At 45.1% G+C, this 17,707-nt stretch overlaps 3 protein-coding genes across 3 annotated transcripts; all 3 read left to right on the plus strand.

The window, feature by feature from the left end:
- Positions 1-1,868: 1,868 nt before the first annotated feature.
- On the plus strand, positions 1,869-3,263 carry DFL_002092 (uncharacterized protein; the record flags this gene model as incomplete). The annotated part of the gene is made up of 2 exons (XM_067630829.1): positions 1,869-1,974; positions 2,431-3,263. 2 exons carry the CDS (start codon positions 1,869-1,871, stop codon positions 3,261-3,263), a joined length of 939 nt encoding a protein of 312 aa, XP_067493433.1.
- A 6,007-nt stretch (positions 3,264-9,270) lies between these two features.
- Positions 9,271-12,838, plus strand: DFL_002093 (uncharacterized protein; the record flags this gene model as incomplete). Its single annotated transcript, XM_067630830.1, has 4 exons — positions 9,271-9,523; positions 9,588-9,830; positions 9,916-10,356; positions 10,419-12,838. The coding sequence occupies 4 exons, from the start codon at positions 9,271-9,273 to the stop codon at positions 12,836-12,838; spliced, it is 3,357 nt and encodes a 1,118-aa protein (XP_067493434.1).
- Positions 12,839-16,033: 3,195 nt separating this feature from the next.
- DFL_002094 (uncharacterized protein) lies at positions 16,034-17,482 on the plus strand (the record flags this gene model as incomplete). Its single annotated transcript, XM_067630831.1, has 3 exons — positions 16,034-16,412; positions 16,482-17,168; positions 17,238-17,482. 3 exons carry the CDS (start codon positions 16,034-16,036, stop codon positions 17,480-17,482), a joined length of 1,311 nt encoding a protein of 436 aa, XP_067493435.1.
- Positions 17,483-17,707: the final 225 nt, after the last annotated feature.

Genomic DNA, 17,707 nt, shown 5'->3' on the forward strand with positions numbered 1-17,707 from the left:
GCGTGACTTTGCATATGCGTTCGGGGGGGCCTACTAGCTTCCGCACCATATGGACCTTCGACTGGCCACGCTGTCATGTGAAAGCGTCTAAGCGAAGATAATACCACCTTTCATATCAAGCCACCAGGAGACTTATCGATAGATATGCGTCATAGGACCCTGAAGAATCCAACCTTAAAATCCAGAAAATAACACTGGCTTCCCTTGCTCACAAGGTCAGATTTTTTTTTTTTTTTTTTTTTTTTCCACTAGCCTCGCCGTTAGAACTCGTTTGAAAAAAGTGGCCGGATTTGTAGAAGCTCAAGTTAAAAGTTGGGGATCAACGTTTAATCCCTGTTACAGTAGGATCGAGAGAATACCCCTCGAAGAACGCGAAACCGGGTTTCTGGCTTTAATTTTTCGCTTTCGATAATCGCGAAAAAAAGAGAGAATAAGGCTTGCTGAAGCTTAAACTGAGATTGAGCTGTCAGATGTCAAAAAAGTGCAACCGTCTCTGCATTGTTAATAATTCATGAATCACATAACAAGGTGGGAAACCTAGAATATCGACCTTTTTTTTAAAAAAAAATTTTTCCTCATATTGACATGGATATGAGGAGGTTTCGATTGGAATGCAACTCTGTTGGAAAAGATTTCACCCTGCTCGAGAATTTTTTTTAACAAGATCAACTTTTTCGACGCAAGAATGTCACGCGCACGCGTAAAAATTGGTGATGGTGAAAGGAATACCCAACTCTGCAAGGTCGCGGCCCCTGCACATTCTGTCAGGCTTGGCAGCCCATCCCTGGCCTGTCGTTTTTCTCCTTGCGGATTTGCTTCTTTTGGACTTCTGCCACCCAATTTTTGGGGACGATCATTTTAGTGCTGGATTGGGAAGTGTAATAGGTCCTCCTTTCTTCTGGATTTAAAAAGAGGACGAAAAGACCGTCTCCCTCAGCTTATCACCATCACCATCATTCACTCCCCACTATACGATTAACAGTTACAAGATAACTTTCTTTCGTGGTCTCAGCACGGTCCGCTTCTTTGAACCGAGATCCTCATTTTACTCTTCTCCTTCTCCTTCTCCTTCTCATCTTCAAACTTCTTCGTCTTCTCCTCTCCTCATCCTTGTGCTGCAAATTAATCAAAATTGCAGAGTGCCTATCCAAATTTATTTTTCTGACTGTGCCTTGTGGAGACACCGAAAGCAGAAGTCTTGTCTAAAAACCCTGAAACTTGCATATGCTCTTGTTCTCTTGGAGCATCCCATCCATTTAATATACTCCAGCCGTTCTTCCCTCACACTGTCTGTTTCGTCTTTCTTCCTGCTGTTACTCCACTTATTACTATCGTCCACCCACCTTGTTGGCCAGCCATCTATCGGGTTTTTCTTGACTTGACTTGCCTTGAACTTGACTTTTCGATCAGCTGCAGCCTGCTCGCTTCTTTTATCGCTCAGCTGCATAACATACATCACATTGGCAGAGAGGCATATCGACCGGTCTCCCACACCCCTCCTGTAGAGATCATTATCTCGCTGCTGCAGCATAATTTAGTCTCGTCCGTCGTAGTGTCGTACTTGGCACCGACCTTGTTCCTCCCACTGCGACTTTCTCTTATCTTCTGCTGCTCCCGCACCTTTCAGTACTTTTTCCCTCTTTTCCTGTCGCATTTCGCCCCATCCTCCTTGACAGCCTTCCCATCCGCGCCCACCATCGCCACTTTTTTTGATTAAAACACTTCGACACTTTCCTTACGATTCTTCACTGAAAGTGATTGCTTGGTATTCAACTTTGGTGTCCAACAAGTTTATCTTTCGGACAAAATCGACGCCCAACTTTTAAGATCCCTATTTGATCTGATTAGAAGAGACAAAAATGGCAACCATGATCTCGACCCAACCTCGCCATGTTCTTACCCCTCTTTCGCCGAAGAAGAGGATCGTGTTGGGCAACATTGTTCGCGGACTTGACGCAACATTCGACGGCAAAGGTAAGCATCTTCATTTCTATTTCACCCTCTCCTCGAAAATACTCGCAAAAATTCGAAATCCTTTTTTTTTTTTTTTTCCCTCTTTCATTTTAATTCATTTGGCGAAAACCCCCGATGCTCCTCTGGCGCTAGCCACCAGTACTAGGCAGTATCAGCCGGGTGTCGGATGGACTGCTATTGCGATGGGCTATGGAGTTAAGAATAAGATTGAGCGCCCGCCTATATTTGGCCAGCCAATCAAAGACTTCCTTCCAGCTGCGCCAGGCTACGTTTCATGTTCCCGCGTTGCGCAACACATTTTCACCAGTCGCCGGTCCGCTCCGATGTGATGTCACTCCAATGTAAACCCCGGCTCCACTTTTGTGGATGCACATGTGGATTCATAACCTCTGCGACGTTGATAATGATAATGACGGAGTACTTGTGATGCTGACCAACTCTGTCTTCCCTCCATAGGCCAGTCCTTCTCCAAATCATCCTTGTCTGTAAAGAAACCATTGGGTCTTTCCGCTTCTCCCAGCAAGCGGCCCTTCTACACCATCTACGACGAAAACGCCCCTGTCAATGCATCCGCTCAGACTAAGCGCATGAAGTCTCAGCTGTCACCCGCTTCATGCGACGAGAACTCAATTCCTAAATATGCTCTCGTCACGAAGCCTGCTGTTCCCTCCCACTCTGTTCCTATCGTTTCGAAGAAGAAGGCAGTCAATGCATCTTCCTCCACCTCACCTCTAAAGCGACGGTCTCTCATCCCGTCCACCACCTCTTCTGCCAATTCTACTGGCTCTTCACGCCGTCTAACCCTTTCTCGCAAGGATAGCCTTGCCACCCTTTCGTCACCGTCGAAGGGTATTAAGCATAAGATCCAAAAGGCTGTCAGACGTATCGACCCACATCCTCATCTATCCAAATCCGGTAAAGCTATTGAGTCGTCTATCGACGGTAGACTTATCGCCACCCCTGTTGCCAAGTCGGGTTGGATGTTTAAGATCCATGAGGATACACTCGAAGAAACATTGACAAACTTGATGTACCATGGCGCTGGTACTCTTGACATCTCCGACGAAGAGGATTTGAAGAAGCGCAGCGAAGTTGACCGAGTTGGCAAGGAGAACATCCCACCTCCACCAACTGAGGACCAGCTCGCTATGCCACCTCCAGTTGTTCCTAGGAGGGAAAAGTTTGAGATCATGGGTGAAGAGCGAGTCAGAAGCCCCCTCGGTGAGGCCGATGTCGAGATCTTCTACCCGGGTCTCAAGAAGGAGTGGGAAGAAGCCGAGAAGCTATAGAAAAGCTGATCGGCATCTTCCGGATTCGCCGTCATTGGCAATAGCGTCGAGGACTACTTGGAGCAACAGAAGGATAACATTGATGTCCTCGCCGCTGCAGCTGTCCCGTTGCCATGAGACGACGAAGAAGATGAGGGGGGCCTACGTGGGGAGGCTACTTCCGCAAAGACTGAGTCCCCACGATGTACATAAACCACGACTTTTTGACGACTTTTAAGCGAGTTTTCTTGGACGATTGCTGTTCTTCATTTGTTATTTCCAATTACGAAAAGTTATGCTGTAATGGATTGTATTAATTGGCTCTCATGTTGTCTTCTCTTCTTTACATCTCCACTTTTACATCTCTACTTTTACGTCTCTGCTTTTACGTCTCTGCTTTTACGTCTCTGCTTTTACATCTCTACTTTTACATCTCTGCTTTTACATCTCTGCTTTTACATCTCTGTTCTGGGCTTTTCGTTGGAAATGGGATTGTCTTCTCTTACTTTATATCTCTGCTCTGGGCTTTTCGTTGGAAATGGGATCTGTCGGTATTTGTCCTTCTGCCTATTTTTCTACTCGATTCTTTTTCTTCTTTCTTTCTTGTAATCTGCTACGTTTCTTGAGCGTGTGATCTTTTCAAGCTTTCTAAGTGATATCCTGTTGCGCGAAACAAAAAGGTTGTTTGTTCGGATCCTGTATTCCCAACTGGTGTTTGTGATTTTTATCTTTTATATTTTTTTCCCAGCAAATTTCATATCCAGCCTTTGTACTCTGGAAAAATCTGGAGTGGAAGTGCTCGGATAAAATACTTCGGCGGACTTTGTTCTACTTGGGATAGTATCATAGTATATAGTATTGGCTTGTAAAAATAAGAACCTGAGATACCCATCGCTTCAAATTCTTCTTGATTAATACTGTTTGCCTGTTGTGAGGTTTCTAGATTACTTGAATAAATTATCCAGCGAGGGAGATTGCGCAGGTGTCTGGACACTCCAACTACCTCAGCACGTCGCCCTTGTGGGCGTTTGGCCATCAAGATCCCTATGCATGGCCATATGGCAGAACCACGAGGTTTCGCTCGATTGAAACCGATCATTACGGTAGACCTTGCCACCATATGATCCTAAGAATGCATCAAACTATTAAAAATGCATCAGACAATTCTACTGGATTTCGCAGCCACCACCCTCCTCAACGTCGCCTCCAAACCCGTCGACCAAGTCCCACAGCAACTGCAGGACTCGCAAACCCAACTCCTCTCGATGGATCTACTAGATCTCACCACCCCAAGAAGTTGCCCACGATATAATCGACAATGCAATCTGTCCTAACCGGTACCACAACAGCCTACGAATCCCACGACATCGGCATCGACGCCAAAACATAAAATGGTAAAACGCGGCAACTGTCTACCCCGTACTCAACAGCAATATTTAGACTACTACGAAGACCCACCGAGTCTAGACCAAACGATTTGACCGGGTAATGCGCCGATTGGAAGGTATTATAGCGGATACCGTGCTCCGGTGGGTCTGTGAGTAATCTTGAGAATTTGGTGGCCGAGCCGTCGGTTGAGGGATTGTTCAGGTTAATGGTGGTGGTGATGGTGGAGGGGTTGGGGAACAGGATAATCAAGATTTTGATATCAGAATGGGTGAGTACGATGGTGATGGGTTAAAAGCTGGGGCGTTGGATTTTGAGAGAGGGATTTTGGATGTGCCCGGGGTGTCGGCGGGGGTTGAATGGGGGTTATGGGCCGAGGGGGGAGAGGAGGCTGGGTGGTCAGTTTGACGATGTTATTCGGGATGGTGATGGTGTTCCGGTGGGGGATTTGCAGGAGTTTCCGGAGACGACAGATATCTCGTTAGAAAGTGTGCCGGCGGGACAGGAGAGCGGGTTTCAGAGTGCCGGGGAGGAGACGTTGAGATTGCTTTGGGGGGGGGTGTGTGAAGATGGATTTTGGGTGGTCAGTTCCGAGGGTGGGGAGGGATATGTGTTGATTTTGTGGAATTTTTGTATAGAGGTTTATGGAGGCTTGTTGGTATTGATTTCGCTAGCTTCGATTCTGTATTTTGGTTGTTCCTGAGATCTATTTGGACACGTTCTTTACGATCGTTCATAATTTTATCTAGAAATCTAGGTAGTGTAATTCCGTAATTACTTGGCTGGGATATAAGGATATTTTCCTCATTTAAAAGTATACTTTATACAACGTTAAAACCCCGGCTCCTTATATGATTCTAGTCTACGGCACCCTTCGAAGCTTCGCTTTCTTATCACATTGTCTAATAGATCCTTAAATAACGCACTTTTTTTTGACAAACGGATTTCCCTAGTTCAAAAGCTTTTGATAGCATTGCACCTTCTTTATACCCAGCTGATCAGTTCGATGGATGCACAAGCACAGAACATCAACACGGAGATTGTCGCTATGCTAGAGGTCAGGAACGGTTTCGATATGCCCTTGGCCACCCACATATTGTCTCAGTGGAGGAGGCGGATGGAAGCGGTGAATTCTATCATGCATGGTTGCTTTATTGGCGTCCATGCTTGTCAACGGAATACTGGTTCCTATTGGTATCTAGAGCGATACCTCGGCATCAGTAAGCGTCGTGCGTGGCTATAATCTTCGGCACGATCTTGTCACGCTTCGATTTGATCGTTGGAAATTTTAGGGTGATAGCTAGTAAATCTTTTATCGAAAAAGTATGAGTTGAAGATTCTCAGGGAGGACGGCGGTGTCACCTGAGCGCGCTCTTTGGAGTCGCCGATAGAGAATTCTCAGATCTTGTAGGAATTCGAGTACAAGAATATTGCCAAGGTTTAGAATGTTTGTGACACGGTGACGGTTCGGGGTGAAGGAATTGATATGTCAAAATTTTGGAATATCTAGCGCGAGAGGTTAGCCCGTTAGGATGCATCTTGACTTTTTGATAGATTCATGATCATCAACCTAGCTAGTTCGCCATGCTCGGCCGCGCCGTCGGAGTAATATTCTCGCCGTATATATATTATAATATTATTTTATGAATATTGGGATTAAGGAGGATGATCACATTGTGCTAATATAGGTTCAGGAGCTCTGTAACCTTTGAAGCCTTAATCGATTAGAGAAATGTTGGAATTGTTAATTTTTTTTAGGGTGGTGTCTCGGCATTTAACCCGGAAGGGCTTTCGGGACGAACCAGCGGCGTCCCCGTCACATAATCGGCCCTTGCTGAATTTTCACTACTCCGTAAAGCAGCTGCATTTGCGCGTGACGTCAATTTGATGGGTCTTGCAGCTCCCATTTTCGTATCCTCGCGCAGATTTTGGTTTGACTATACGAAGGTTTATGCGTTGATTCGGTGACGCTAGTTATGGCTGCTAGCTATATTGACAAGTATAACTTCATGACCATAAACAAGCCATATAAGGAACAACATATTAAAGAATTGGCCCTAGCCATGTCACAGAGTGTTTTGAATTTTGGAATGTCAGTAAGCTCGATGGATTCATTAGAAAACCTAAAGCTACGAATCTCATGGCGCTAGTCTAGAATTAACAGGTATCAACACCGTACGACGCATCAACCTAGCTCGGTCCATCGGAGTTTATGGGTGTGCGGGTAATATTCGGAGATCGATCGATCCGAGTCTAGAACAGCAGATGTTAGTTGGTTTCATACAAGCCTATGGATCAAGCATGCGATGTACCTGAGCTAGGGTTTGCGATATTGGTGCCGGTGAACACCTCGGAACAAAATCATTGATGTGAAAAATTATTTTTTGCTCTAAATCACCAAACCTCGGGTATTCTCTTAAATGTTAACGATATCCACACGCACAATTGATTGTGAAATGCAAGGGCATGTAATCACGATACGTACTCTGGTAACGTTAAGACGTCGTGATTTCAACATAACGTCTCCATGGTCACTATCGACAATAACACGCAAGCAACACATCCAACATAAAATGCTACTACAAAGCTGCAAATTTGAAAACACCGCCATATAGCCATAACGTTGGCTGCAATCAATTGGAAAAATCTGGTACTGTCCAAACACTTTCGTTACAGATTGAAAGCTGAAAATTACCTTTTTTGAGCGGCCGTTCGTGATAATATTACGTAAACAGCAATCACCTTATCGCTTGAAGCGCCCAAAAATACAAAGGTTTCGAGACTGTACTAAGAGCTGGAAGTGATAATAATATGTGGCTATGGTTTTTGTATATGGAGTAATGCTTATCAGATTTAACAACTTATATATATGGTATTTATATCATACCAGGGCACGGTAGCACCAATTATACTGTAGTCTAGAGAAGGTTAACTGGTTGTGAACATTTCATCTTAAGTTACAATTTGGATCTTTCATGCTTGTTCATCTAACTAGAGAGCCTAGGATCTACGGAAGACAACAGCATATGATTCCTTCCTCCGTAGAAGTATCTGCCAAAAGGATGATATGAGCATCCAAGGTTCGACTACTCGTTTTTGATCGTGTCGGTTTGGGGGGAAATCAACAACAGATTGAAAAGTCCAGATGCGGTAGGGGAAAATGCTGAACGGGAAAGTGGATCGGCGGGATTGTCAGAAGCCTAGCACTTGCATCCTCCGACTGCACAAGCACAGCTATCGCCGCAACTGCAGCTAGTATTTCCACAACCACCAAGCATTTTGTATTTGGGGCTATATATCTTATGTTAGTTAACGATTTAGGGCTGGGAGGAATATGGATCTAGTAACGGCCCGAATCGGGTCTAGTAGAAATGCGAGTAACTTGGTGACACTGCTTATGATTTGTACGTAAAGGTTATTTTACTAATCAAATAGTCTTTCTTGGGGCAAGGGGATCATAGTCGTTATAAAGATTGATGAAAAGAGGAGAGAAAAAAGAGGATATTTTTGGCGCAACGTGCGGGGTAATAGGAAGAGTATTTATGGCCGCAGTGTTTTCAGCCGAATACATGTAAATAGAACTCCTCCTGCCGGATACATTGTGTTGCAGAATAAAATACAATGTCGACTGTGACCTGACTTACTCCAGAAACCATGTGAGGGGATGGAATAGCTGCTGAATTCTGCTCAGCTCCGGTACTTAGTAAAAACTTACCTAAGTATCGATACGTATATCGAGTTTTGCTCGCTTGCAATTTCCTTTCATGAATTCAGCGAAACAAAGCAAATATCATTGGCTAGCTTCTCGTTACCCCAGATATGCACATGTTAGCATGGGCTTACGCTAGTCTCTTGGTCGTATACAGAAGCCCAACGGCTTAAACTGGACGAAAATCCTAAACCCATAAGCAGCATTCGCCATTGACGAATTTTTTGTGTTTGGAAGTGCCGGGGTCTCCCAAGAATGTTATATAGTACACTCGGCCAAAATTCGTACGAATCCGAGGCACAAATCGGCGTGTGGATTCATATACTACATTAGGAGTTTCCTTGTTCCGGTTGGGACTACGGCAATCGATACATCCCGAAAGCGTCGGCTTTGGAGCAACATTGGAGGATACCGCCGAACAAGATATCCCTGCGTTACGCAGGCCTTGACGTTCACATTTTTGAGGACTACGTTTACCCCTAGGATTAAATTTTATAAATTCTCCATTTCCTGAGCTCTAACCTGAATTCGAAGTTGTGATATTTCTAGAAGCGCACATTCGCCAACCACAGCATTACCATTCGACGAATATTCATATCAAAAAACTCCAAGATAATATCGATATCAGCTCAATTCAGAAGAGTATAACTGAGGTGTCTTGTTAAACGGCTAGTTTTCAGCTTTACACCATAGCCATCCTCTTTAACCTATTTAATATCTCAATTCATTTTCGTTGCCTCCGGATTAGTTAAGCTTCACAAGCTAGGCTAAGCATTTATCGGCCGCCGACATCCAACACAATTCAAGCTTGCACGAGCTAGTCGACAGCAGAAAGCTGGGGTAGTTTCCGTGCAGCTCGGGTTATACTATAGCATTCGCCCTACCTGAGGTTCAATCCGGTGGCCCTCACTGATTCGAAAATACAAAGGCGCCATGTCCTCAGAGAAGTGCCCAGTTCATTCACAACAGATTGGTGGATACACCTCCTGGCTGCCTTCATTCGGGCAGTCTGAAACTTGCCCGTTCGCAAAAGATGCACCGGAAGGTGTTGAGTGCCCTATCTCCAAAAAGATGAAGGCTATCAAACCAGTTCCAGGCCCTCCGGGTCTACCTCTTGTTGGGAATATCTTCGATATAGATCATGTAACACCGCTAAAAACGCTGGAAGGTTTTGCCGATCAATATGGTGAGTTTTCTGGTGCCATTTTGTCTGGTCATTCATATAGATACTAAAATATTATAAAAAATAGGCCCAATCTATAAGCTTAATTTAGGAGGCAAGGATATTCTGGTCCTCAGTTCGTGGGAACTAATCCACGAGTGCTGTGACGAAAAACGTTTTGCGAAACAAGTCGCAGGAGGTCTAGAACAAGTCCGAAATGGAGTTGGTGATGGTTTGTTTACGGCTTATACTGGGGAAGAGAACTGGGGGATTGCGCATAGAATCTTGATACCGGCCTTTGGGCCACTGACTATTCGAGGGATGTTCGATGGTGAGTTCTCCGCGTGCCCATATCTTTCGGTACCTAAATTGGGATTTGGGGACCTAAAAAACTAAATTCTATATCAAATTGGTAGAAATGGCTGATCTAGCGAACCAATTGGCGTTAAAATGGGCACGCCTTCCATCTGGCACTTCTGTTGATACCTCAGAGGATTTTACTCGTCTGACCCTCGACACTATCGCTCTTTGTGCCATGGGTGCCCGCTTCAATTCCTTCTATACCCAAAACCAACACCCATTTGTTGACGCCATGGCCGAGTTTCTGATTGAATCCGGAAACCGTGGTCGACGGCTACCTGCCATGAACATGATTCCCACTCGTACTAGCGAAGCGTACTTTAAGGATATTGATTTAATGAAGCGTGTTTCATATGACCTTCTTAAAGAAAGGAGGGAGAACCCGTCGGATAAAAATGATTTACTGAATGCCATGATCAATGGTAAAGACCCACAGACTGGGAGGGGGCTCACGGACGAAATGATTGTCAATAACATGATTACATTCTTGATTGCTGGTAAGCTTTCGTCTCACCGTTAGAATAATATGCTTAGACTCATATAAAAACCAACAATGCAGGCCACGAAACAACTTCTGGGACTCTTGCTTTCACAATGTATAACCTGCTCAGGAATCCACAGACATATAAGAAGCTCCAAGAAGAAATCGACCAGGTTGTTGGACGAGAGCCGGTCCATCTTGAGCATCTCGCGAAGTTACCATATACTAACGCTGTCCTCCGCGAAACGCTACGGTTAAGCTCTCCGATCACTGCTATCGGAGTCCGCCCGCATCCATTCGATAACCACGAGGACCCAATTCTTATCAATGGCCAATATCAAGTTGGACGCGATCAGTCGATTCTTTTGCTAATCAAGAAAATGCACAAAGATCCAGCGGTCTATGGGTCGGACGCGAACGAATTCAAACCAGAGCGAATGCTCGATGAGCCATTCAACAAACTACCACCGGACGCCTGGAAACCATTTGGAAACGGGATGAGAGCCTGCATCGGACGCCCATTCGCTTGGCAAGAGATGCTCATCGTTATGGCAGTTCTTTTCCAGAACTTTGACTTTTACATGGCAGACTCCGGATACCAACTTTCCATTAAGCAAAATCTTACCATAAAACCAAAGGACTTTCGTATAAAGTCTAAACTACGACATGGGCTAACAGCAATTACCCTTCAACATTTCTTGGGAGGCGGTGGACATGCTGCCCAGACAAACGTTACAAACGCAGGACTGAAGAATGCCACCAACGACGAAGACGAGTCCACGAAACGACCTATGCACATATTTTATGGTAGTAACACAGGAACCTGCGAAGCCTTCGCCAACCGCCTTGCACTCGATGCTTCCGCTCGCGGCTATAAGGCCAAAGTTGAAGTCTTAGATGCTGCATCCAACAACCTACCAAAGGATGGACCACTGGTGATCATTACAGCTAGTTTCGAGGGACAACCTCCAGATAACGCCACTCACTTCTACGAATGGATTAAATCCTGCAACAATGAAGAGGCAAAGGGTGTCAAGTTTGCTGTCTTTGGATGTGGTCACCACGACTGGGCTACAACGTACCAGCGTATCCCGACACAGTGCGACGAGTTATTGGGGAACCTGGGAGGCGAACGACTGTGCGAAAGGGGAGCCGCGGATGCTGGTGCTGGAGATATGTTCCAAGACTTCGGTAACTGGGTCGACGAGAAGTTTTGGCCTTCTCTGGGAAATGCAGTGAATGCTAAATCTACAGCGAAATCAGGTCTCAAGGTGTCTGTATTCGTGGAGAACCGACCGACTGTCCTTGGGCAGAACTTGAAGACTGGCTTGGTAGTTGAGAATAGGAAATTAACGACTGAGGACGTACCAGAGAAACGGCATCTTGAGATCAAGTTGCCGACCGAATATTCATACAAAGTAGGAGATTATCTTGCAGTCCTTCCAACGAATCATGAGTCGGCTGTAAAGCGAGCCATGAGGAGGTTCTCCCTCCCGTGGGATGCGGCGCTAAAAATTACGTCCGAGATGCCGACTACACTCCCAACCGATACGACTATCTCTGCTGGGGAGCTACTTTCCTCATATGTGGAATTGTCGCAACCGGCCACAAAGCGCGATCTCACCACCATAGCTGAATATTGCGACGAGGATAAAACGAAAAATGAAATTCTGGAGCTTGCAAACGACGCGGGTAGATTCGGAAATGAAGTCTCACAACCTAGAATATCGGCTCTCGATTTCCTCGAAAAATACCCTACGATCCAAATTCCAATCGGAGACTATCTTGCTATGCTCCCGCCAATGAGAATACGCCAATACTCAATTTCTTCTTCCCCGCTTTCTAGCCCAGGAAGTTGTACATTGACCTACAGCGTCCTCAATGAGCCCTCATTGGCGGATTCTGACCGCAAGCATCTTGGTGTTGCCTCTAATTATCTTTCATCACTGGAGAAAGGCGATAAGGTGCAAGTATCTATTCGTAATTCCCATGGAGGCTTCAGCTTACCATTGAATATTGCTGCTGTCCCGATCATTATGATTGCTGCAGGCTCAGGTCTCGCACCGTTCCGTGGCTTCATTATGGAACGAGCGGCTCAGAAAGCTGCTGGACGGGAGTTGGCACCTGCCATACTATTCTTCGGGTGCAAGCATCCAGAAAAGGATAGCCTATACCCCGATGAACTCAAGGAATGGTCCGAAATGGGTGCGGTTAACGTTCGCTTTGCTTACAGCCAAGCTCGTGAGCGTAGTGAAGGGTGCAAACATGTTCAGAATCGACTGTGGCATGACCGAGAAGATGCAATTAAGCTTTTTGCAGACAAGGGAAAGATTTTTGTCTGCGGTAGCCGGGAAGTCGGGAGCGGAGTTAAGGAAATGTGCAAGAAGATCTACAAAGATGGAAAAGAAAAGGAGGGAGAAGTAATTAGCGACGAGGTTGTGGAAGAGTGGTTTGAAGGATTAGGGAAGGAACGGTTTGCTACGGATGTATTTGCATAAAATTTCTGTTGACCTGTTCATCCATGTATCTTTTAAGCTTTTCTTCTGAATCTAGGCCTGCACGGCTCTTTTTATGCCGTCGAGCCAAGCCTAGACGTATTGGGCTCTTTACATGGGAATATTCCTTTGACCTAGAATTCAAGGTTGTCCAATTCGGTGCTAAAGTATCTACCAATTTTTGTTCCGCTCGTGATCAAGATCCCTGTCATCTCATCTGTACCACCATTTTTGTCAAGGCATGACGGATAAGGCGCGGCTCCCTAAATTTCTAGGAAAGTTCCTTCTAGAGGTGTTAGTGTGTGGCTCCTCCGGGCCTGGATTCGGCACCCGTCCTCTCTTCATCGATATCGCATACCGATAGCAACACACTAACTCCCATCTTCGTGTTGTGTTTTTGAACCGTTGACGGGAACTTCTTTAGTGTCTATCAGGAATCCTTGAACGGAGAAAAAGGTTTTCTGGCCAAGACTGTAGTTTTTGCATAACAGTAGAAGCCGAGCTGATATTTTCACAAATGCGGGGAGGCCATTCTTAGGCTTGCCTTCACGTATCAAAGGTTGTATAAAAGGATGGCTGTAACGGAGCCAACATCTCAGGAACCATCATCATTGGAATACAGATTCATCCATCAAAGCGAGATTCTAGAGTCCTTTATGTCACGACTGTTTTTATACCTTACCTTCCGACCCATAAAGGCTGAGGCAGTTTCCGCCGTGGTCATTCCTTTTAAAGCGAATTATGATCCATTCTCCCTCTCCATCGTCTCTAGCTCAGCTGAATACAACGGTGCTTTCATCTCCGGCATCGTCTAAGGTGAAGGTGTTGTGGTCACAATAAGCCTGAATCGCAAGCAAACAACCATTACTGAGATATAAATGCTGAGTTTCTAGGCGTGTTTCTGGGAGGGATATACAGGTTGTTCTTGACTGTCTTTGTATATAATCTTGAGTTTTAGCTCTCGGGCGAAGCTTTGAGCTAGTTCTAAAATATAAATTGGTTTCTAATATCATTAACCCGATGGCCAGTTCCACATTATTTAGGGAAAGAGGCACAAAGATGGCACCTTCAGCTGATTGAGTTTGCCTAGAGTTAATATAAATATCCTTCGCTCATAGGTTTGATTAAAAGGTCATTATCATCCAGATACACCATGGTTGCTATTTGCCAGGATGATAAGATGATAATGCATACGGATCCAACCTTGCCGTTTAGTATGTGGACTAGAGCTCGGGGTAGCTATAGCGCGATAGAGGGATATTAATACTCACACACACATATATATCGTACGATCGTAATGTAGGTATATTGCGGTATCCTCATTCATATTTCCTTAGGCATTCATGAAGGCATGCATGTTAGCCTGAAATATATCGATATACAAAATTTACAATCACAACAATCTCACCCGAGATTGTTTAAATTCCACTGCCTTGAATGTCAAGCTCGCAAAAAAGAGAGAAACTTACCTTAGAGCTGTAGCAACCGGGTGCTAGCTAGGTGAAGCTTTGTGTAGCATTGTTCTGTCAATGGTATTCGCATTCAGTGGTTTCCAAAATAGGGCTTTTTCAACACTCTTTGTATGACGTTCGCTGGCCAAGTAAATCGGCCCCTTAGTTAATATGCGTACACGAGATTGAGTTACCTCTCTCATTAAGTTCCTGTGCCACACCCTTACATACGTATACCGGTCGAGATGCCGGAATACGGATATTCCAAACCCGTACGATAGGGATTTGAATGCACAATTACATATATAAAAGCATCATCTATCTCTTTAGGATGAAAGAGGAAACAGCTATCCACAATATAACCATAATTTGTAGACTTCAAACGTCATTTCATGGCTCAATAACGGGTGCAGATACCGATCGGCATGTCATCGATACCTGTTTCTGGAAGGACTGAAGACAATCCTTGGATATCGTGCAGCTATAGAATGGAGACGGCGGGATACGAATGTTGGAGGCCTTGGAAAAACAGACAAGCTTTTTGATACCCGTTGGTTACCTAGGTATCAACTTCCTGACCGGGTTTATCCTCGTGGTGTGTTGAGCTGTTGCATATCTCAAGTAAGGTACTGGAGGGTATATGACCGCCGGAGAGCCAAAACTTGGGTCATAATTACATACAGATGTATCCTGCAGTCATAGGTCTTAAGAGCTGTGTCATTTGAAAAGTGCAAAGGAATCAAATCTCCTGCAGGCACTGACAAGGATTGCAGTTTAGCCCTGTAAAATTTAAATTTGATATGTTCTATATTATATCAGTATCGAGCTCTGACCTCAGCAAGGACAGGTGTTGCATAGTAGATCGTGCAGCCCAACACAATTCCCGACAGTCTCGACACTAGAGTTTAAGCCTGGGTCGGTATATTCTCGAAATTGTCAAATACAAAGCTGTTGAACTTGACCCAGATCTTTGTAGGCGAATCCTGAGCGGGGCATACTTATAGTCCTCGATTGGTGGTTGCCTTGCATTGTCGCTCTCGTCGACTTGGAGGACAATCCGTTCGAGGCACAGAGCCCTAGTATCATTTCGGCAGGTAAATCGGATTGGCTTCCGATCATACAACGATCTTCCCACAAGGTGGAGAATCCCGCAATATCTTTGCAGTTATAACGACTCTAATAAGTAAGTTCCCTGTATATAGTACGGGTAAAATCTTTAATAATGAAAATTTGGAAAGTCTGATATATATTGAGCCGGCGTTTCACCTACTCGATTTTCAACGAATTGTGTTATCTCCAACCGCACTGACCGGTATTTTCCGTGTGTTGACAGAGCGGCCCTTGTTGGCTAACTATTCCCCTGACCCAAGGCCACAAGGAACGGTGCACTGATACGGGCTTCGACGTTCTAACTTGCCTCTTTCGGTCCTACGGCGAAAGTATATATGCAGCCCATTACCAAGTGGTACGTCGGCGGCACAATGCAGCTTCCCTCTTTCGGCGAGACAACTGATCGTTAGAATGGTTTCACAAGTCTTGGTAGATAGACTAACTTTAATCTCTTCAATTGGCGCCCAAAGCCAATATAGTGGAGAGTCTAAGTGTTCCTTCTAGACTGAAGCTCTTGGGATCTATATAACTTGGGCTATTCCGCCCAACTTTTGAAACCGTGACCGTCGCAGATCAGCTCCTCACCAGATATCTCTTCGAAAGTTTGGTTCCTCGCCAAAATAATTTTCAATTCAAAATGCACTTCTCCAAGAAACAGATCTTAGCTATCCTTGCATTCACAGGCGCCGTTGCAGCCTCGCCTGTTGCATCCGTCAAAAAAGTTAGCCACAGCGGTACTCGTGTTGTTCGTCTACAAACACACACTGAGGAAGATATCGCTGTCATTAAGTCGCTTGTTGACAATCTATATCTTGATACCTGGACCCACGGTTATAATGTTAATAGCCATGTTGACGTGGCTATTCCACCAAGTGCACAATCGGAGTTTGATAGGATTTCGAAGAAGGCCGGCTTGAAAATTGAGGTCATGCATGAAGATCTTGGAGCCTCAATTGAAGCCGAGTCCCCAGTCACTGTTTCATTGGCTTCTACCCGCAGATCCCTCCAAGCTGATAGTAGGTTTATATCCCCGTCAAGCTCCCCGTACCAAATAGGAAACTAATAGGCCTTGCGTGCTCCTTAAGGCCCAGATCCAAACTGGTTCACAGCGTACCACGCATACGGTTATCACCAAACCTATCTTTATAACCTCGCCACCTCGTACCCAAACAACGCAGAAATCGTGGTTTCGGGACAATCTACAGAAGGTAGAGAGATTGTTGGGATTCACATCTGGGGCAAGCAGAAGGGCAAGACTGCTATTGTGCTCCACAGCAATGTCCATGCGCGAGAATGGATTACCTCCAAAGTTACTGAATACTTTGCCACTAAACTTCTCCAAGGCACCGCCAGCAATGCAACTGCGGCGGTCTCTTCGATGCTTGACGGCTATGACTACTTCATTTTCCCGGTAGTCAACCCAGACGGGTTCGTCTACAGCCAAACCACAGACAGAATGTGGCGAAAGAACCGCTTAAGACTCAGCTCCAACTCCTGCATTGGAACTGATGTCAATAGAAACTGGGACTATAAGTGGAGCTCTTCCGGAGGTGCCTCGACAAACCCATGCGCTCAAGATTTCAAGGGTCTTGGTGCTGGTGACACAGCCGAATACAAGGGACTCTCAGCATTCCTTAAAAACTTAGTCGATACAGTGGGTGTGAAGCTATTCATTGATTACCACTCTTATTCCCAGTTGATCTTGTCACCATGGGGATACACTTGCAACACCCCTGCACCAGATGAGAAAGAGCACTTGCGCGTCATGAAGAGTAAGAAACAAATCCACAATTATATTAGTAATATCTTGAGAAATATCAATAGCTAACTTATCATCACAGTCTGGGAAGCCGGTATGCGCAGACGATACAAGACTTCGTTCACCTACGGGCCATCTTGCACTACGATCTACCCTACCACCGGTGATTCGACTGATTACACTTATGGAGCCTTGAACATTACCCACTCATACTCTGTTGAGCTGAGAGATACCGGTCGATATGGCTTTGTCCTTCCAGCAAACCAGATCGTCCCAAGTGGTGAAGAGGCCTTCGACGGTTTCCAGGATCTTGTTCATGCTTTGTAAAAGGGCCTGTTGCGCCGCAAATTGAGGAAAGATACCCAGGAGTTTGTATTGTGAGCAAAAGATACCCACATGTACTCGTAGAATATACCCCCTGAACTATTGCAGATGGCTTGCCACATAGCGTGGAGATATCATTGTTAATGTCATCGAGAAATCATTTCATTATCTTTATACATATACATATCATCAATCATAGCCTATGTTTCTATACCTTAGGCTACTCGT

The sequence above is a fragment of the Arthrobotrys flagrans genome (genome assembly GCF_004000055.1).
Source record: "Arthrobotrys flagrans strain CBS H-5679 chromosome Unknown unitig_3, whole genome shotgun sequence".
Lineage (NCBI taxonomy): Eukaryota > Fungi > Ascomycota > Orbiliomycetes > Orbiliales > Orbiliaceae > Arthrobotrys > Arthrobotrys flagrans.